Below are 18,227 nucleotides of genomic sequence, written 5' to 3'. Positions count from 1 at the left end.
TACTCTATGCCAGCTCGAGTCTAAGTACTGCTACTGTATTATTTCTTTTCATCCTCATAACAACCATGAGATGGGAACTACCTACTGTCATCACTATTTTGAAGTGTGAGAAACAGGCTTGGAATGATCACATAAATGTGTCGAAAGTCAGCCACACACATGCTAAGATTATCTTCATTTTAAGATAAGGAAACTGAGACGGAAAGAGGGTAAGTAAATCACCACAGATACTAAATGAGTAAGTGAAGACAAGATTCAACCCCATTGGGCTTAACTCCCCAGGCCACTGCTCGGACCACGGCCCAGGCTGTCATATGGACAGTAAGTATATGAGGGAGCTGCTGGGGGAAGAAACGAGAAGAGAGCGGATGCACAATAAAGAACCAAAGGAAGGATGGTGGCAGAGGTGACAGCGTAGTCAAACTTGAGCCGCCTCAAGCTGGCCTACCTGCTCTTGTCCTGAGCCCCATGCAACCTGTGTTTTTCTAACAGGTTCCCTTTTCCCTACGGCAACCTGACTGCCTCAGCCTCTGGGCTGTGAAACCAAAGGAGCTCTCCTTAGAAAAGTCTACACATCATTCTAGCCTTCACATCCCTTCTGTGGGGCCTCAGATAGGTTACCAAACCTGTATTATGAAACTACCCACCTACCAGCATCATAAAACAAGGCCTGGATTGTGAAAGAGAGCTGACTTGGGTGAAGGGATGAGCTGTCGTCTAACTAAAGTAAGCAAAGAGAATTCTGAACGCTAACCTTCCAGATACACAATGAAGGCAACCCAACCCTGCCCCCACCCCAGTAAATTCTACCTTTGTTCCTCTTAAGGTGACCTACTGACTTGTCACAGGAAATTCTTTCTCTGTTCCTGTCAGAGCCATAAATAAAGAACAACTCATACTGTCTACCATTCTGAGCTTTACACTCGCCTGGGTGTAAAAGCTGTTATTAAAAAAAACTTAACTTAAACTTGATTAAGTTTTTTACAATGCAATTATCTAAAAAAAAATAATGAAGAACAAAAACCAAATTTCATCAAAGGATAAGGCAGTCTGATGCACACATGCCATGCAATATAAACAATTATGAACAGAATGTTTTGACCTTTTGAGCTAATTCACAGTGAAGTCTTGGCCCAGGCATATTTTTATTTTGTTTTTAAGTTACATTGAGCAGGACTCTCCCCTCCATCCTCTTATGGGATTCCCCCAGCTGGAGGATCCAAGTGGAATAAGAGAGTTCCAGCATTATTTATGTCATGAGTTAAGCAAACATGAAGTACACAGAAGAGTCCAAAATCAGAATTCTGTATGCCTGCAAGATTAGAGTTGCTCAGAGTAGGGGAAAGACGTAAACTAAGATGAATTTATTTTGTAGCACTATTCTCTCAGACCCACAGAATATACAATCTTAATAATGTCTCGGGTCAAAAAAGCCTTCTCTATCCTCATATAAACTGTCCTGCCACACAAAGACCTGAACACGGAAAAAAACAACAAAAAGAATCTTAAAATCTTTACCTTGTTCATTGTTTCCTCCATTAAGCAGGAGTTCATCATTTTGCCTTTTCAATTCTGTTATATATTTAAAGGCTTGGTCCAGGATCATATTCTTGCTCTGCCAGAGAGAATTAACCATTTAAAAGTTTCACTGAGGAGTAAGAACTTGCCAGAAGAAACTTAAAGCTTTGGTTTTCATCACCAGCATTTCATCATCAAATGCTCCTACTATTCATTTCTCATTTATTAAGTATTATTGAGCATCTATTATGTGTCAGGCTCTGTTCTAGTTACTGGGGAATATAATAAACAAAATAAAGACAAAATTCCTGACCTTCAGGAATTTTATATATATACATATATATATATATATATAAAATCAGATGGTAGTGCTAAGTGCTATGAAGAAAAAATAAAGCAAGGTGAAGAGGGGGCCAGAGAGATGGCAGAGGTCATTCTGTTCTATGGACTGACTGTTTCTGTCTCCCTGTAATTCATGTTGAAACCCTGATCCCTGATATGATGGTATTTGGAGGTGGGCCTTTGGCAGATAGATCGATCCCTCATGAATGAGATCAGTGCCCTTAGAAGAAAAGACATGAGAGAAGTGATCGCACTCTCTGTCATGCAAGAATATAACCAGGAAAAGAGCATACACCAGGAACTGAATCAGCTGGCACCTTGATCTTAGACTTTGCAGCCTCCAGAACTGTGAGAAATACATTTCTATCGTTTAAACCACCCAGTCTGTGCTATTTTCCTTATTGGAGCCCAAACTAAGACATTGTACTATAATCTATTTTGCATATGGAGGTTGGAAAAGGCCTCTCTTGTAAGGCAAAGCAAAAATCTGAAGGAAGTACAAGGAAGTATTCCCCCTGGATAGATGGAGGAAGAGGGGCCAGGTCTTAGGATCAGCAAGGGCAAAGGCCCCCAAGCGGGGCTGTGCTCGTATATTGGAGGGACACTGGTGAGGTGAGTGGAACAAAAGTAAAGTATCCAGGGGGAAGAGTGGTAGTAGAAGAGACCAGAAAGGGCCTTCAAGGCCATGGAAAGATTTTAGACTTAGACCCATTCTAGAGGCAACTGCCCTAAAGTTACTTGTGTATCCGTCCTGAAATGTTCTATGCTGATACATGGATCCTTTAAATAGACAGTGAGTGGCTCAGTCAGTTGGGCATCTGCCTTCAGCTCAGGTCATGATCTCAGAGTCCTGGGATCAAGCCCCACATTGGGCTCCCTGCTCAGTAGGGGAGTCTGTTTCTTCCTGTCCCCACTTTTGCACTCTTTTGTTCACTCTCTCAAATAAATAAAATCATTTTTAAAAATTGAGGGGACCAGTAGAAAGATTCTTCTTATGCAGTAATACAAATTAACCCCCTCCCACACACACACACACACACACACCCTATGAAGCTGGATGACTTCCCCTTCTTGCCCCAACTGCAGGAGACAAGTTTATTTTCTGTGAAATTTGAATCAGAGAATTTTGACCTCAGGGATGTTTGGCACAGAAGTGGACAAGATTAAGCAACTCAGTGAAGACAGGAGGGTAAAGTAAAATTTTGCCTGCTAAAGCATGAGACTCTCCTGCACCCCTTCCCTGACCCAGGTCCCAGAATATGGCAACCAGCCTTATACGCCTCTTCCCACCCTTTCCACTTCTAGATAAGGGGCTGAAGGACTCTTCTTTGGAAAATAAAAGTTAATAGTTATTCCCAAAATTAAACAAGCTACCAATATTGATATTTTTTAGTGCCATAAAAACAACAACACTAGCCTACTACTTAATCACTCAAAAGTTAGGGCACCGAAGTCAAGCCTATCCAAGCAGTTTTTTAATGCTTCATTCTCGAATATAAGAAAACAGCTAAGTATCACTAAACAGTTAAGGAAAGTCTCCAAATCAAAGACAAAACATCAAAACAAAATGGAAAAAAGAAAATCAGAAGAAACAAAAACAAAAAGAAAAAAATTTAAAAACCTATACAACATTCTCAGAAATGACATGATATTGTATTGTATTCATAACCAAATATGTAATATGAAAAAGAACAAAAAAAAATAAGAAAAAGACTCTTGAAAATTAAAAATATGAGAGCTGAAATTAAAAACAGAAGAGTTGGAAAAGACCAATCAATTGAGACTGAAGAAGGGCAGAGGTTCCAGAAGTCTCAAAGGAAAAAGAGAAAATGGTAGTCATGGTACACTTGACTATGTAGAAACTCTAAAGAGACCACTGAAAGTGCGGGAAGAACTACAGATAGGTACAGAGAGAGGTGCCATGCCTGGATGGCTCAGTCAGCATGGGACTACTGAAAGTGTGGAAAGAACTAAAGATAGATAGAGAGGTGCCTGGATCGCTCAGTCAGTAGAACATGGGACTCTTGATCTCAGGGTTGTGAGTTCAAGCCCCATGCTAGATAAAGAGCTTACTTAAAAATTAAAAATAAATTTTAAAAATTTAAATAAATAAATAACAAGATAGGTATATGATAAGCAAATGAAAATAACAAGGCAATTATTAACCCCCAAAACACAAAACATAATAATAGTACTCCTTGGCCTACCACACACAATATTTTCAGTCTTAAAAACATAAAAACTGAATACTGATTTAATTAAAAGTTGGAGTAGAATTATATTGGAGGATTAGACTAGGGAAGCAAAGGGGAAAAGCATGATAGGAAGTCCATAGATAAAATCTAAAATAGAAAAATGAAGATATAGTAATATAAGCATATTATTTGAAAATATAAAAGTGAATACCCGAAGAAGCAGCTGAGAATGGATGCTTTTAAGTTGTTGTACTGGACTTGGGAAGCAAGCAGGTCAGACACTAATTGTCATTTTAAGCTTTTTAGTGCTGTTATGTTTATATATTAATTTTCATGTATATTAATTTAATTAAAAATTAACTGAAAAAAGCTAACACACATGCACAAAAAAAAGGCTAACACAAATTATGATATCCCATTATAATGAAAAACTATATAACCATCAAAAAGAAAGGTAATCTTATGAGGAAAACTATCCATAACTAAAAGTGATGTACTATATACCAGTAAGTGAAAATGACAAGACAGGTTATAAAACACCACTTGGGGGATACGTGGGTGGCTCAGTGGTTGAATGTCTGCCTTTGGCTCAGGGTGTGATGCTGGAGTCCCAGGATCGAATCCCACATTGGGCTCACTTCATGGAGCCTGCTTCTCCCTCTGCCTATGTCTCTGTCTCTTTCTCTCTGTGTCTTTATGAATAAATAAATAAAATCTTTCAAAAGAACATAAAACAGCACTTTGTGTGTGTGTATTTTTTTTTGTGTGTATATATATATATATATATATATATATGTATGTATTCACATAAATATATATTCCTTGCTTTACAAATATATATATACACATGCATATATATATACACATACATATATATATACATAAAGCAATGTCTGAAGAGATGTGTAACAACATTTTATTTTTTTAATTTATTTTTTTACAACATTTTAATAGTAGTTATGACTTGGGAGTAGAATGTCAATTTATTTTTCAAACTTTTTTATGCCTTCCATATTGTTTCCATTTTATTTTGTTTTGTTTTCAGTGAGCACATTTTATCCTCATTATAAGAGGAAAACAAAAGCTATCTTCTTGAGGGAAAACTGTTCCCTCAAGTTTATTAAAGCAAAACTTTAATAAGCTGAGATTTATGTACCACTGGAGGATGATAGGGCACAGAGAATGAAATAGAGATCTTTAGAAGATTCAAGGTAAGAATTTAAAGATGAAAAATATGATTGACAAAAAATAAAAGAAATGCCTGGTAAACACAATAGCACATAAATAAATGTAATCATGGGACTGAAAAACTCAAGACCTTAAAGATCTAGAAATTATATGATCCTTTTGATCATGTAGAATGCTCCACTAGAAGACTGCTATAAGTATGGGAAAAATTAAAAATAGATATATAGAAAATTAAGCAAAAAAAACCACATTGAAGCAATTATTAACTATATACCAGCATGTATGTGTGGCATGTAGCTAACTATATACCATAAAGGAAAGGAAACAAAAATAATCACTCTGAGCAAAGAAAAAACTTGGGGAGTTATCTGTTCACAAGGAATGAATGAAAATATGAGTGGACTTCTTACCTGCTTCAGGGCAGGGGAACATGGGATCAGCTCTCCTATCCTATTTATTCCAGCATTGATTTTCTTCTTTCTATGCCTCTCCACTAGATAGGGGAGAAAATCCATTTATCAAACCTCATGATACCACTGCCAAAGTTCGTTTTTTTCCTTGAGTAAAGAAATGTTAGGTAAAGAAATCCCTAACAAAATTTTATCAAACAGTTTCTACTGAAGACAAATAACTACAATTAGATTTCTAAGAATGTCGTATTTTAAGTCTAGTACTATAGGAATTGACATAAGTGATACTTTTATTAGCATTTTAAAAACGTGATCTATAATAATTAAGTTAAAATATAAACAGAAGTTGCTAACATGACATTACTGTTAAGCCATTATTGTGTCTCAAGTAATTACTAGAGATTTTACTCTAATGCTTTAGTGATAACTAAAATTTGAGAACCCCTTACAGGATAAGTTACTAAGCAGCTGCCTTTTTACATGAGCAAGTGAGACCTACTTAGTTAGATTCCAGAACCTTAAAACACTGTTCAGGATGATTAGAAGGCATTTTTCATATAGAACTAATAACTATTATTTATGCCTCAAAATTTCTACAGAGCTTTGTCTATTCATTTTGGCCACATAGGATTTTTCTCATCTAAGAAACTGAGCAACTGACAACATCTTAATCAAATTAAGCAAGTATTCTGGGTTTACATGCTAAGACTTTAAAGATCATACGGAAGGGTCAAGAGAGTACAAGATGATCTAAATACTTTCAATAAGACACTATAAGTAGAAACATTATAGTCTTGGTTATTTTCTCTCAGAAAGGTTCTGAAACCTTCCTTTCTTACAAGATGCCAGTACTTCTAAGAGGATGATCTTGCATATTGACCATAGGCAGGCCTTGTTTTGTAAAATACATACTTTTTGCTTCGTAGTCTAGCAGTAAAGATAGCTTTTCAATGATATCTAATTACTCTCTCAAAATAAATTACTATCAGGACATATTTATGACACCATCTGAGTTGATTCCAATAAAAATATTTAGCTTCTATGGTCAAGAAAGATTAAATTCATTTGGCCAAAAGACAGCAAAGCAATAAAGTATAACTCACTTTTCTTCTGACTTCTCTAACAATAGTATTTGTTTTTATCTAAGAGTGGATTTTAAATGTGTGGAGGTGGAAAAAAAAAAAAAACCCAACATTAAGACTCTACCCACAGTGATAAAGGGGAATTCAAAAGCAGGAAATTCCCATTTTGGGGACCAGCAATAATTCCAACAGTGTTCACCACCTCTTTCCATAGACAAAAATTCCCCAGGGACCTTTCCTTAAGGAAAGAAAGATATCATTTACAGAGTAATAGATATTAACTTCTAAAATATTTTGTTTTAGATCTGGACTATAGCCCCTAAAAAATAAAATGTTTTAAAATGTACCAAATTTTAAAAGCATGCACAACTACTTCTATGTTTATCCAGCTTTGGCCAATAATTTTGATATCTGACATAAAATCAAATCTTTCTTTTCTACATTTTTTCCTATAATTGAGGACTCCACAACTTCATTTAAGACTGTTCACATTTCGGGACACTTGGGTGGCTCAGTGGTTGAGCGTCTGCCTTCTACTCTGGTCATGATCCCAGGTTCCGAGGATCCAGTCCCACATCAGGCTCTCAACAGGGAGTCTGCTTCTCCCTCTGCCTATGTCTCTGCCTCTCTCTCTATGTCTCTCATGAATAAAGAAAGAAAATCTTTAAAAAAAAAAAAAAAGACTGTTGACAGTTCAAGGACCTTTAATATCTACAGCCTGCTGCTCATCTCTCCCCTATTCCTCTAGGCAACCAGCCACCTCTGGAATTTCTGCAAAGACACATACTCTTTGTTCCATTTGGAAGAGGTAGAACTGGAGTTCTTCAGTGAGTGAAATCACTTAAAACACTAGTTCCAGGGGCATATTAATCTTTAATTTATCTAAATAGACAATGAATCAGAAGATAGTAAGAAGGAGGCCATCTTCATGAGATTTGAGGGGCGTTATGTCAATTAAACAATAAAGGAACAAAAATAGTAAGGAACATTTTCCTAAAATATCATGAATCATGATTCTATGCTTGTAACATAGAAACTTTTTTTTTTTAAAGATTTTATTTATTTATTTATTCATAGAGACACAGAGAGAGAATGAGAGGCAGAGACACAGGCAGAGGGAGAAGCAGGCTCCATGCAGGGAGCCCGATGTGGGACTCGATCCAGGGTCTTCAGGATCACGCCCCGGGCTGCAGGCGGCACTAAACCGCTGCGCCACCGGGGCTGCCCTGTAACATAGAAACTTACAAGCAACTACAGTATGCCTTCATTTTGAGTGCAAAAAGTGCTATCAAATAAAATTTAAATTGTTGTTTCTACCTGCATTGTGTGTCTCTCGGTTTTTCTTTCTGAAACAGAAAGTACAGATAAAAGAACATGAAAATTATGGGAATATATTTTTAACCACTTTTTATTTTGAGAACCATAAAAATAAATTTTATGAATTTGTATTTGTGGTATTAACAAGAAACCATCTGAAGAAACATTTTCTTAATATATATTATGGTGTGAAAACCTAACTGCAGATAAATTGATACAAATTTAGAATCTACAATTTCTAGAAGTAACTAATTCTCTATTCTTCCACACCCAGAAATCATTGGTTGGCAAGTAAATTAATCACTGAAAAAACTTTAACTATTTGAAAAATGTAATTAAAGAACTAGTTAAAGACAGGTAAATTTTAACTTTATACTCCTTTCTGTAAATCTGTATTTATTTATCCACACATATTTCTGAAGAGTAACAGTTTTCCAGGCACCAAATATAAGTTCCCTAAGGATTACCTATTTAGCAAAGTAGGGATTCATTCTGCTTATTTGCCCAAACTATATTATTTTGGGACCAAAACTACATACCTGTGCTGTTTTTTTGTAGGAGTCTCATTCTCTGTCATTTCTGGCATGATTACAGTGATAGGAACCTACAAGGCATGGAAAGACCACCAGAAAGTTTAAAGTTATACTAATATGTTAGAGAAATTGATTAATAGTAAGTTGGTTTGAATATCAAAATGCTAAAAAATAAAAGTGACATCATGAAAAAGCACTGGCTTAGCTGTCGTGGAGAGAAAAAAAGTATAAGAAAACAGGACAAAAAACATAATCAGCAGATGGAGAGCATGGTGAAAGTCAAATGTGAGGTGTATCCAGAAAGTGCTTGAGAAGACTGGAATAGAAAAAGATCATTATGCAGTTAGAAATCTAGAAAGGTTTAAAGGCAGTGTGGATTTGTGCAAGACCTGGAAAGACAGGTAAAACATACTTGAGTTGGCAGAGGATGTTCTTTGTTCATGATACTGTTTGAAGTGTTCTACAGAATTTAAACTAGAACAATGGTCCTCCTCTCTGAACACAGAAAAAACAAAAGTGACAGGCACACAAACATGTAATATTCTATCCATGGAAGCAGCCACTCACTCAATTCATTCATTTGTTTGCTAGCCTTTCTCAAACTGCTAGAAGTCTTATGTTATCCTTCAGGAGTCATTAAACTCTGGGTAGAAGTATGAAAATTCTATTTGTATTTAAAATGTCAGGATAGTATGTTGGCAAATTGAACACCAATAAAAAATAAATTTATTATTAAAAAAATAAAAATAAAAATAAAATGTCAGGATACAGGATGCCCTGAGGGGCTCAGTGGTTAAGCATCTGCCTTTGCTTCAGGGCGTGATCCTGGAGTCCTGGGATGGAGTTCCACATCAGGCTTCCTACGTGGAGCCTGCTTCTCCCTCTGCCTATGTCTCTGCCTCTCTATGTCTTTCATGAGTGAATGAATAAAATCTTTAAAAAAAAATTTTAAAAATTGAAAAAAAATGTCAGGATGCTAAAGAATATACGTATTATAGGGAAATATATTCATATGCCAAATACATGAATGCAAATACATGAAAAAATTAGTCATAGTTATGTAAGGCTAACAAAATTATAGGTGATTTCTTTCTCTTCTCTGATTTTCAAGAATTTCATAATGAAAACCTGAATGCTTTTAGATCTCAGGGACTGACAGCCTTTTAAAAGTGGTCTGTCCAGTTGGGATACCTGTTCTGGTACACTGAAGGAGGTGCAAGTGCAGTTTCCCATTTTCGGAGTGTGGAATTGGAAGTCAGAAAGCATGAGCTTAGGGGTGACTTGGTGGTTAAGAGTCCAGCTCTCGATTTCAGCTCAGGCCATGATCTGAGGGTTGTGGGATCGAGCCCATGTAGGTCCCTCACTAGGCATGGAGCCTGCTTGGGATCCTCTATCCCTTTGCCCCTCTTCCCACTCTCTAGTGTGCAGGCACCTGCATGTAGGCTCTCTCTTTATAAATAAATAAATAAATAAATAAATAAACAAACAAACAAACAAATAAATAAATGAGAAAGAAAAACAGAAAGCATGGGTTTCAAATCTGGTTCTGCCATTTCCTAGCTGTGAGGTTCTGGGCAAGCTAGATAGCCTCTTGGAATCTCAGATACTCAGATGTTTCGTCTACAAAATGGATCATAATCAAAGCATCTAGACCATTGGCTTATTTTGAGAAAGGAATGAAAAATGAAGGGGGAACACAGCAGCACGGTGCCTAGCAGCAAAAAGAATTCGACAAATGTTAGCTATGAATAATAACGAAGGTATTTCAGGTGTAGCTTTGGCCCTGGAAAGGTGGAGGAAGGGTCCTGGAAAATAAGTAGAAGTGAATGCTGACAAGCTAATGACAGAAGTACTGGCTGAAGCAGCCCAAGGAGAAGTGTGCACTCAAGACTCACTGCCAGCAGCTTATTTCACCTTCTCCCTAACATCTGGGATGGCACACATCTGCCTATAAGCAACACACTCACATTAGATAAACACATAATGATGACATGGGATATATGAGTCAATAAAGAAATCCCTGTCACCTTTCTCACCCAAAGGCTTGCAGAATTTCTTTCACTTTTGATTCCTGGCTTCCAACGCCTCCCGTCTCTGATCCAAATCTATCATCTTCTGCCAGAAGATGGTCTATAAGTTCTGTTTTCTTCTTACTACACAAGAGAAAAATCAGTGGATGTTTATAGTTGCTAGGTTTCCATTAGCACCACATAAAAACAAGGTCTGGCAACCTATGGCATGCAGATTTTTAGTGGCATACAGAAGGACCCTGAATTCTCCCTACCACTTGAGAGCTAATGAATGTACTTGCTATAAAAAGTCACTCTCCAGTGGGTTGCCCATGTGCCCCACCCCCCTAAAAAATGGTAGCAAGTACCTATAGCCATTGGATGGTTCCCAGGAGATTCTTTTCTCTCAGACATGCTCCCTGCCCCTCAAGTTCTTACTTTACTCCACCTGGGTCCTACGCTAAGCTCTGACCTCAATTCTAAAATTATCTTCCCTCAATTTCCTACTTCCCTCTTCTCTGTTGTGATAGTGACTGAGAATTTACTCAAGGGTCTCCCCGGAGGGCAGTGACACTAGAAGACAGCCTTTAGATTGGTGCATTCTATAGGCTCTGAAACATGTGCATTTGGGGGCTTCTTCCCTAAGGAGAAGTGCTGGGTAGGGCCCAGGAATCTGTATTTTCAACAAGGTGCTAGTTAAAAACTACAAATTGTCAGCCCATCCCCCACCCCACCCACTGAATCAGTCACTAAGGGACGTATTTTAATCTTTAAGGGAGGAGACTGAAATTTAATGAATGCCCCCAGGAGATTCCTATCAGGAAAATTTAGAAAGGCAGGTATCTTTAGTTGGTGGAATTTCAGGCATCTGACTGATAGCCTATCCTGGGGGCGGGTGGGCAGGGGAAGGGGGCATATTATTTGGGATGTGTCAAGAGAGCTGAACATATAATTTCACCTATAAACCCATAAGGTCAGATTTCCTGTATATCCATGAGTCAGCATTTGGTCATTTGTGTCACAGTTCTAGTTGTTCCTCTGGAGCACTTTTGAAAGTTTGTAGCTTCATGTTCCATTTAAGATGCATGAAGTTCCAATCTTCTTAACATCTAGAATCTTAAATTAAGTAATACTAGAGGCCTATCACATAAGTAAACATATTCATTGCATGGGGGTGGGGGGAGGTGGGAGGCAGGGATTTACCTGAAAGGTATATCAGCCAGTTTACACAATGTCACTATAAAGATCTATCTCAAACCACATTTTAACCAATTCAATTACATCTATCAATGCACAATTGTTTCCATACATTACTCCTGATATTAAAATTGCATTCCTCACATTAAAAAAGAACACTTATTGAAATAATAAACTATATAATATTGCCATACATCTTTATCCACGGATTCATTAACCTCCTAATAAGGAAATGTTACTTTTAATACAATATTTATATAATTAAATACGAATCTTGCTACAAAATACTTTAAAATATTTAAAGTGCCACCATGAATTTTTTTTTTTTTTTTTTTTTTTATGATAGTCACACAGAGAGAGAGAGAGAGAGAGAGGCAGAGACATAGGCAGAGGGAGAAGCAGGCTCCATGCACCGGGAGCCCGACGTGGGATTCGATCCCGGGTCTCCAGGATCGTGCCCTGGGCCAAAGGCAGGGGCCAAACCGCCACCATGAATTTTTAAAGAAAAATTTCAAAATGTTAATTAGTAATCTATGAATTACTGTTTTTTATAGGAAGAAAGAATTATTTCTGAAGTTAGTTAAATCCAACGGTTCTCAAAGCATAGTTCTGAGATCAATTGCATCAAAATCACAACTTTTAAAACTGCCTTTGACCCTTGCAGGAAAATTTACACATGGTAAAATGCACAATTCTTAAGTGTTAACATTCAGTGAGTGCTGACTAATGCACACACCTGTGTGCCCAACTCCTATCAAGGTACAGAACATTACCATCACTGGAGTAAGTTCTCATGACATTACCTAATCGATACCTTCCCCTACACCCACAAAGACAACCAGTGTTCTCATTTTTTTCAGCACTGAACTTTATAATGCATTAACTGAGGATTCTGTTGTGTCAAGCTTTCACTAAGCATAATGTTTCTGAAATTTATTCAGCAGTTTGTTCCTTTTTTTTGCTAAGTATCAATGTATAATTGTGTGGGAGTTTATAGTTCAGTTTGTTTACTCACTTTTCTGTTGATGAACACCTGGGCTGTGTTTTGGCCACTATGAATAAAGTTTTGGCCACCCATGAACATTCTTGTGTAACATTTTTCATGGATATAGTCTTTCTTTCTGTTGAGTAAATATCTAGGAATGGAAATGCTTATTATATACCCTACAGTTCTACTCCTAAGGATCTACCCAAGAGAAAAAAAGTATCTCCACAAAAAAGACTTCTGCAGATTTTATTTATTTGAGAGAGAGTGAGAGCAAGAGAGATCTTAGAAGGAGATGGAGAAGCAGACTCGCTCGCCCCGGAGTGGAGAGCCTGATGCAAGGCTTGATCCCAGGACCCTGAGCCGAGATCATGACTTGAGCTGAAGATAGATGCTTAACCAACTGAGCCACCCAGGTGTCCCCTCAAAAAGACTTCTATAAGAAGGTTTGTCACACTTTCCCCAGAGTGACACTACCATTTTGCACTCCCATCCAAAATTAAGAGTTCAGGTTCCTCCAAATCCTTCCAACACTGGGTTGTGTCTGCCTGCCTATTCATTTCAACCATTCTGGTCGGTATATAGTAGAATCTCATTATAGTTCAATTTTCATTTCCTACATGACTGCTAATATTGAATACTTTTTTAATGTGCATATCAAGACCATTTGTAGGTCTTATTTTGTATGCTCATATCTTTTTGCCAGTTTTTTAAATTGGACTGTTTATCCTCTTATTATTGACTTATAGAAAATCTTCATATATATACTGAGTCACTTATATCTTCTGGATATTTGTCCTTTGTCTGAAATATAATTTGCAAATATTTTCTCCCATTATGTGGTATACCTATGCATTTTCTTAATTGTGTCTTTTGGTAAGCAAAAGTTCTTGATGAAGTAAAACTTATACCAATTTTTAATTATGATGATTCCTTTTGTGCCTAAGAAACCTTTACTCATCCCCAAGATATTCTCCTATGATTGCTTCTACAGGGTTTATGATATTGTCATATTTAGATCAATGATCCATATTATATAAGGCAGGAGGTAGGGGTTAAAATTCATTTTTTTTCCATAGGATTAGTTGTCCCAACACCATTTGTTGAAAGGATTTCCTTTCCTCAATGGTTACTTTATTAAAAATCAAATGTGTATTATTACTGCAGTTCCATTTCTAGGCTCTCTGTTCTTTTGTATCTTTTCTGAGCTTCCTTATGCTACTACCACACAGTACTAAGCATATGTTTAAAATATAGATTCCAAAAAATAAAATAAAATATAGATTCCTATGCCCCACCCCAGACCTAATGAATTGGAATCTTAGGAAGGACAAGTCCAGAAATATGATGTTCTAACTAGCTTCCTAGTTGATTTTTTTGCACTATAAAGTTTGAGAAGTGCATTATTTTAATACTGTTCCTCTAAAACTGATACAAATCAATAAGCTCACAAACCAATGAATCCACATGAGAACAACAGTGAACCTGGAATTAGGGAAATGAGCTCTCTAGATTTGCTACTCAAAAGCTAGGTATTATTTTATTTATTACTACTTAGGGCCCAAATTTCTTAACATGTAAAACAGAGGAGAGGACTAGACTCAATCATAGGTATGGATTGAATGCCCACACTGTGTAGGAATTATAAAGATGAAAAAGGCAAGTCTTCCCTCAGGAAGAACACAGTCTAGATCAGGGCTTTCCAAAAGAACTTTGTGAAGTGGAAATATTCTGTATCTGTGCTGTCCATATGGTCGCCGTTGATCACATGTGGGTATTATTAAATGCTTGAAATGTGGCTAGTGAGACCATGGAATTAACTTTTAATTTTATGTAATTTTAAGTAATTTAAATTAAATAGTTACATGTAGCTAGCGGTTACCATATTGGGCAGCACAGGGAATTTTAAAAATCATTTAAAAGAAGATAAATTTAAAAGTTGGTTAACAAATGTCAACTTCCTAGTTTTGATATATGTCACTACTAGGGGAAAGAACATCACTAGTGCATGGATTCAATAGTACATAACATTTTTGTAACTTTGAATCTATAATTATTTTATTTATTGATTTTTTTTGTTTTTTAAACTATAATTATTTTTTGTTTTTATCAATTTGCCAACATATAGTATAACACGCAGTGCTCATCTCATCATGTGCCCTCCTTAAAGTCTGTCACACAATTACGGTACTCCCCACACCCCCCTCCCCTTCTGCAAACGTTTGTTTGATTCCCAGAGTTAGGAGTCTCTCATGGTTTGTCTTCCTCTGTAATTCTTCCCCAGTTTTCCCCCCTTCCCTTATGGTCCCTTTCACTATTATATTCCACATATGAGTGAAACCATACGGTAACTGTCTTTCTCCAACTAACTTATTTCACTTAGCATAATACCCTCCAGTTCTGTGGATGTAAATGGTAGGTATTCATCCTTTCTGATGGCTGAGGAATATTCCATTGTGTCTGTGTGTGTGTGTGTGTGTGTGTGTGTGTATATATATATATATATATATATATATATATATATATATATCACATCTTCTTTATACATTCATCTGTTGAAGAACATCATGGCTCCTTCCACAATTTGGCTATTGTGATCATTGCTGCTATAAACATTGGGGTGCAGGTGTCCCATCATTTCACAACACCTATATCTTTGGGGTAAATACCCAGTAGTGCATGGATATTAATTAGCTTAGCTGTGGTAATCATTTCATAATGTATAAATAGATATCAGATGTTTTCTCACTGTATACCTTAAATATATACAATATTTGTCAATGATACCTTAATAAAACTGGCAAAAATACATGTTTATATTCAAAAGTGTACTTTTACCTCACAGATTGCTGGTGGGAATGTAAAATGATATCATTTTGGAAAACAGTTTGGCAGTTCCTCAAATAGGTAAAACATAGAATCACTCTATGATCCAGCGATGCTACCTAGGTATATACCCAAAAGAACTGAAAAAAACTTCACACAAAAACTTGTACACAGATGTTTGTTGCAGCAATACTCATAATAGCAAGTGAACTGAAACAAGCCCAATGCCCATTGAATAACGAATGGATATGTAAAATGTGCTATGTCCACACAAGAGAATATTATGCAGCGATACAAAGATATAAAGTACAGATACATGCTACAGCCTGGGTAACACATGAAAACATTATGTTAAGTGAAAGAAGCCTGACGCAAAAGGTCACATACTGTATAATTCCATTTATATGAAATGCCCAGAAGCAAATCCATAGAGACAGAAAGTAGATTTGTGGTTGTCAGGAGTGGGGAGAGGGAACAAAGGGTGATGGCTAATGGGTAGGAGTTTCTTTTAGGGATGATGCTCTTGAACTGGATTGTGGAGATGACTGCAGAACTTTGTCAATGTGCTCAAAAGCACTGAATTATATGCTTTAAAAGAGTGAGTTTTGTGACACATGAATTATACCTTAATAAAAAATATAGATAAAAAACAAAGGGAAAAAAAAGAGAAAAAAGGGAAAGCAAAAAATTGTGCTACAAATATAAAATGTTTGACATCTCCAGATTTAATCAATGCTCTGTTCATAAACACTTTAAAAATTATTTTGAGACAAATAATGTTATAACTATTTTATACACACAACCTCATCTCAATTTATAAGGTAAGGGGCATTGAAATAATTTAGTAATTTGTCCACATCACACAGCTAAATGGTGAGGCAGGATTCTAATTTAATACTATCTGACTCTACTAAGTCCTTAACTATTTTCATAGTGCTTCTCTACCTCCTCTACCCCATGCAGCAAAAAAAAAAAAAAAAAAAAAAAAGGAAAGAAAAGAAAGAAAAAAAGAAAAAAAGAAAAGAAAAGAAAAGAAAAGAAAAGAAAAGAAAAGAAAAGAAAAGAAAAGAAAAGAAAACACAGTATGGTACATTTTAGCAAAACCATGTCTTCAACTATTATATTCCTTCTGTTTCAATTTATATCTTATTGTCCTGAACAATATAGTGGTAATATCTAGCCCAGAAAACTTATTTTCTCATAAGGCCCCTGCTCACAGAAAATAAAACCTCAATCAGAGGCCATATGCAAATAAAAAGCAACTTGATTTATAGTTTTCTCATAAAACAAAATATTCAAATAATCTGCTTTAGACAGGTGTTAAATTTTTGAAGTAGAATTCTACTGTCAGGCACTATTTAGAAAGACTGAAAAGAAAAAAGAGAGTTCACAATTTTAAAAACTACTACAAATCTACAGTAACCAAGATAGTGTGGTACTGGCATAAAGAAAGACACACAGATCGATGGAATCGAATTAAGAGCCCAGAAATAAACCTTTATATTTGTGGCGAAGTAGTTTTCAATAAAGGTGCCAAAACCATTCAATGGGGGAACAAATAACGTTTTCAACAAATGATGCTGGGGCAATGAGATATTCGCATGCAAGGGAATAAATTTAGATCCCTATCTTATAACACATACAAAAATTAACTTGGAAAGAATCATATCAAAAAAAAAAAGAAAGAAAGAAAGAATCATATCATGGCTCAACATAATAGCTAACACTTTAAAACTTAGATATGAAACCAAAAGCACGACGACACAAGAAAAATATAAATATATTAGATTTCAAAATTAAAGATTTTTCATGCTCAGAGGACACCATCAAGAAAGTGAAAAAAATAATCCATAGAATGGGAGAAAATATTGACAAATCATGTCTCTAATAAGGAAACTGTATATAGGCTATGTAAAGAACTCTTACAAGTCAATAATTAAAAGACAACCCCCCCCCAAAAAAAAACCCACAACCCAATTTGGGGCGCCTGGATGGCTCCATTCGTTGGGTGTCTGCATTCGGCTCAGGTCATGATCCTGGAGTCCTAGGATTGAGTCCTGCATCAGGCTCCCTACTCAGTGGGGAGCCTGCTTCTCGCCCAGCTCTGTCCCCTGTTCATGTTCTCTCACTTGCTCACTTTCTCAAATAAATAAAATCTTAGGGATCCCTGGGTGGCGCAGGGGTTTAGCGCCTGCCTTTGGCCCGGGGCGCGATCCTGGAGACCCGGGATCGAGTCCCACGTCGGGCTCCCGGTGCATGGAGCCTGCTTCTCCCTCTGCCTATGTCTCTGCCTCTCTCTCTCTCTCTCTATGTCTATAATAAATAAATAAATAAATAAATAAATAAATAAATAAATAAATAAATAAATAAATAAATAAATAAAATCTTAAAAAAAAAATCTTAAAGAAAAAAAGGCAACCCAATTTAAAAATGGGCACAAAATCTGAATAGATGTTTCTCCAAGGAAAATATAAAAACGGCCAATAAACACATGAAAAGATGTTCAGTAACATTAGCCATTAGGAAAATATAAATAAAAATCACGTATTGTGCACCTGGGTGGCTCAGTCAGTTAAGCATCTGCCTTTGGCTTAGGTCATGATCTCAGGGTCCTGGGGTGGAGCC

At 36.4% G+C, this 18,227-nt stretch overlaps 1 protein-coding gene across 5 annotated transcripts in view; it reads right to left on the bottom strand.

Annotated features, from left to right (window-relative positions):
• The window catches only part of USF3 (upstream transcription factor family member 3), a 50,309-nt gene that overhangs the window by 13,308 nt on the left and 18,774 nt on the right, over positions 1-18,227 (bottom strand). For 2 of the 5 annotated variants that reach the window (XM_072812141.1, XM_072812142.1), the window contains exons 2-6: positions 10,613-10,738; positions 8,592-8,656; positions 8,053-8,081; positions 5,654-5,736; positions 1,519-1,615 (exon numbers count right to left, since the gene is read on the bottom strand). In XM_072812141.1, coding sequence (XP_072668242.1) covers positions 1,519-1,615; positions 5,654-5,736; positions 8,053-8,081; positions 8,592-8,638 — 256 coding nt within the window. In that variant the 5' untranslated portion in view covers positions 8,639-8,656; positions 10,613-10,738. The remainder of the gene's footprint in view (positions 1-1,518; positions 1,616-5,653; positions 5,737-8,052; positions 8,082-8,591; positions 8,657-10,612; positions 10,739-18,227) is intronic. The other 3 variants (XM_072812139.1, XM_072812140.1, XM_072812144.1) reach the window with 2 other exon arrangements.

Source organism: Canis lupus, chromosome 35 (genome assembly GCF_048164855.1).
Source record: "Canis lupus baileyi chromosome 35, mCanLup2.hap1, whole genome shotgun sequence".
Lineage (NCBI taxonomy): Eukaryota > Metazoa > Chordata > Mammalia > Carnivora > Canidae > Canis > Canis lupus.
This window is presented reverse-complemented; position numbering and strand designations above follow the sequence as displayed.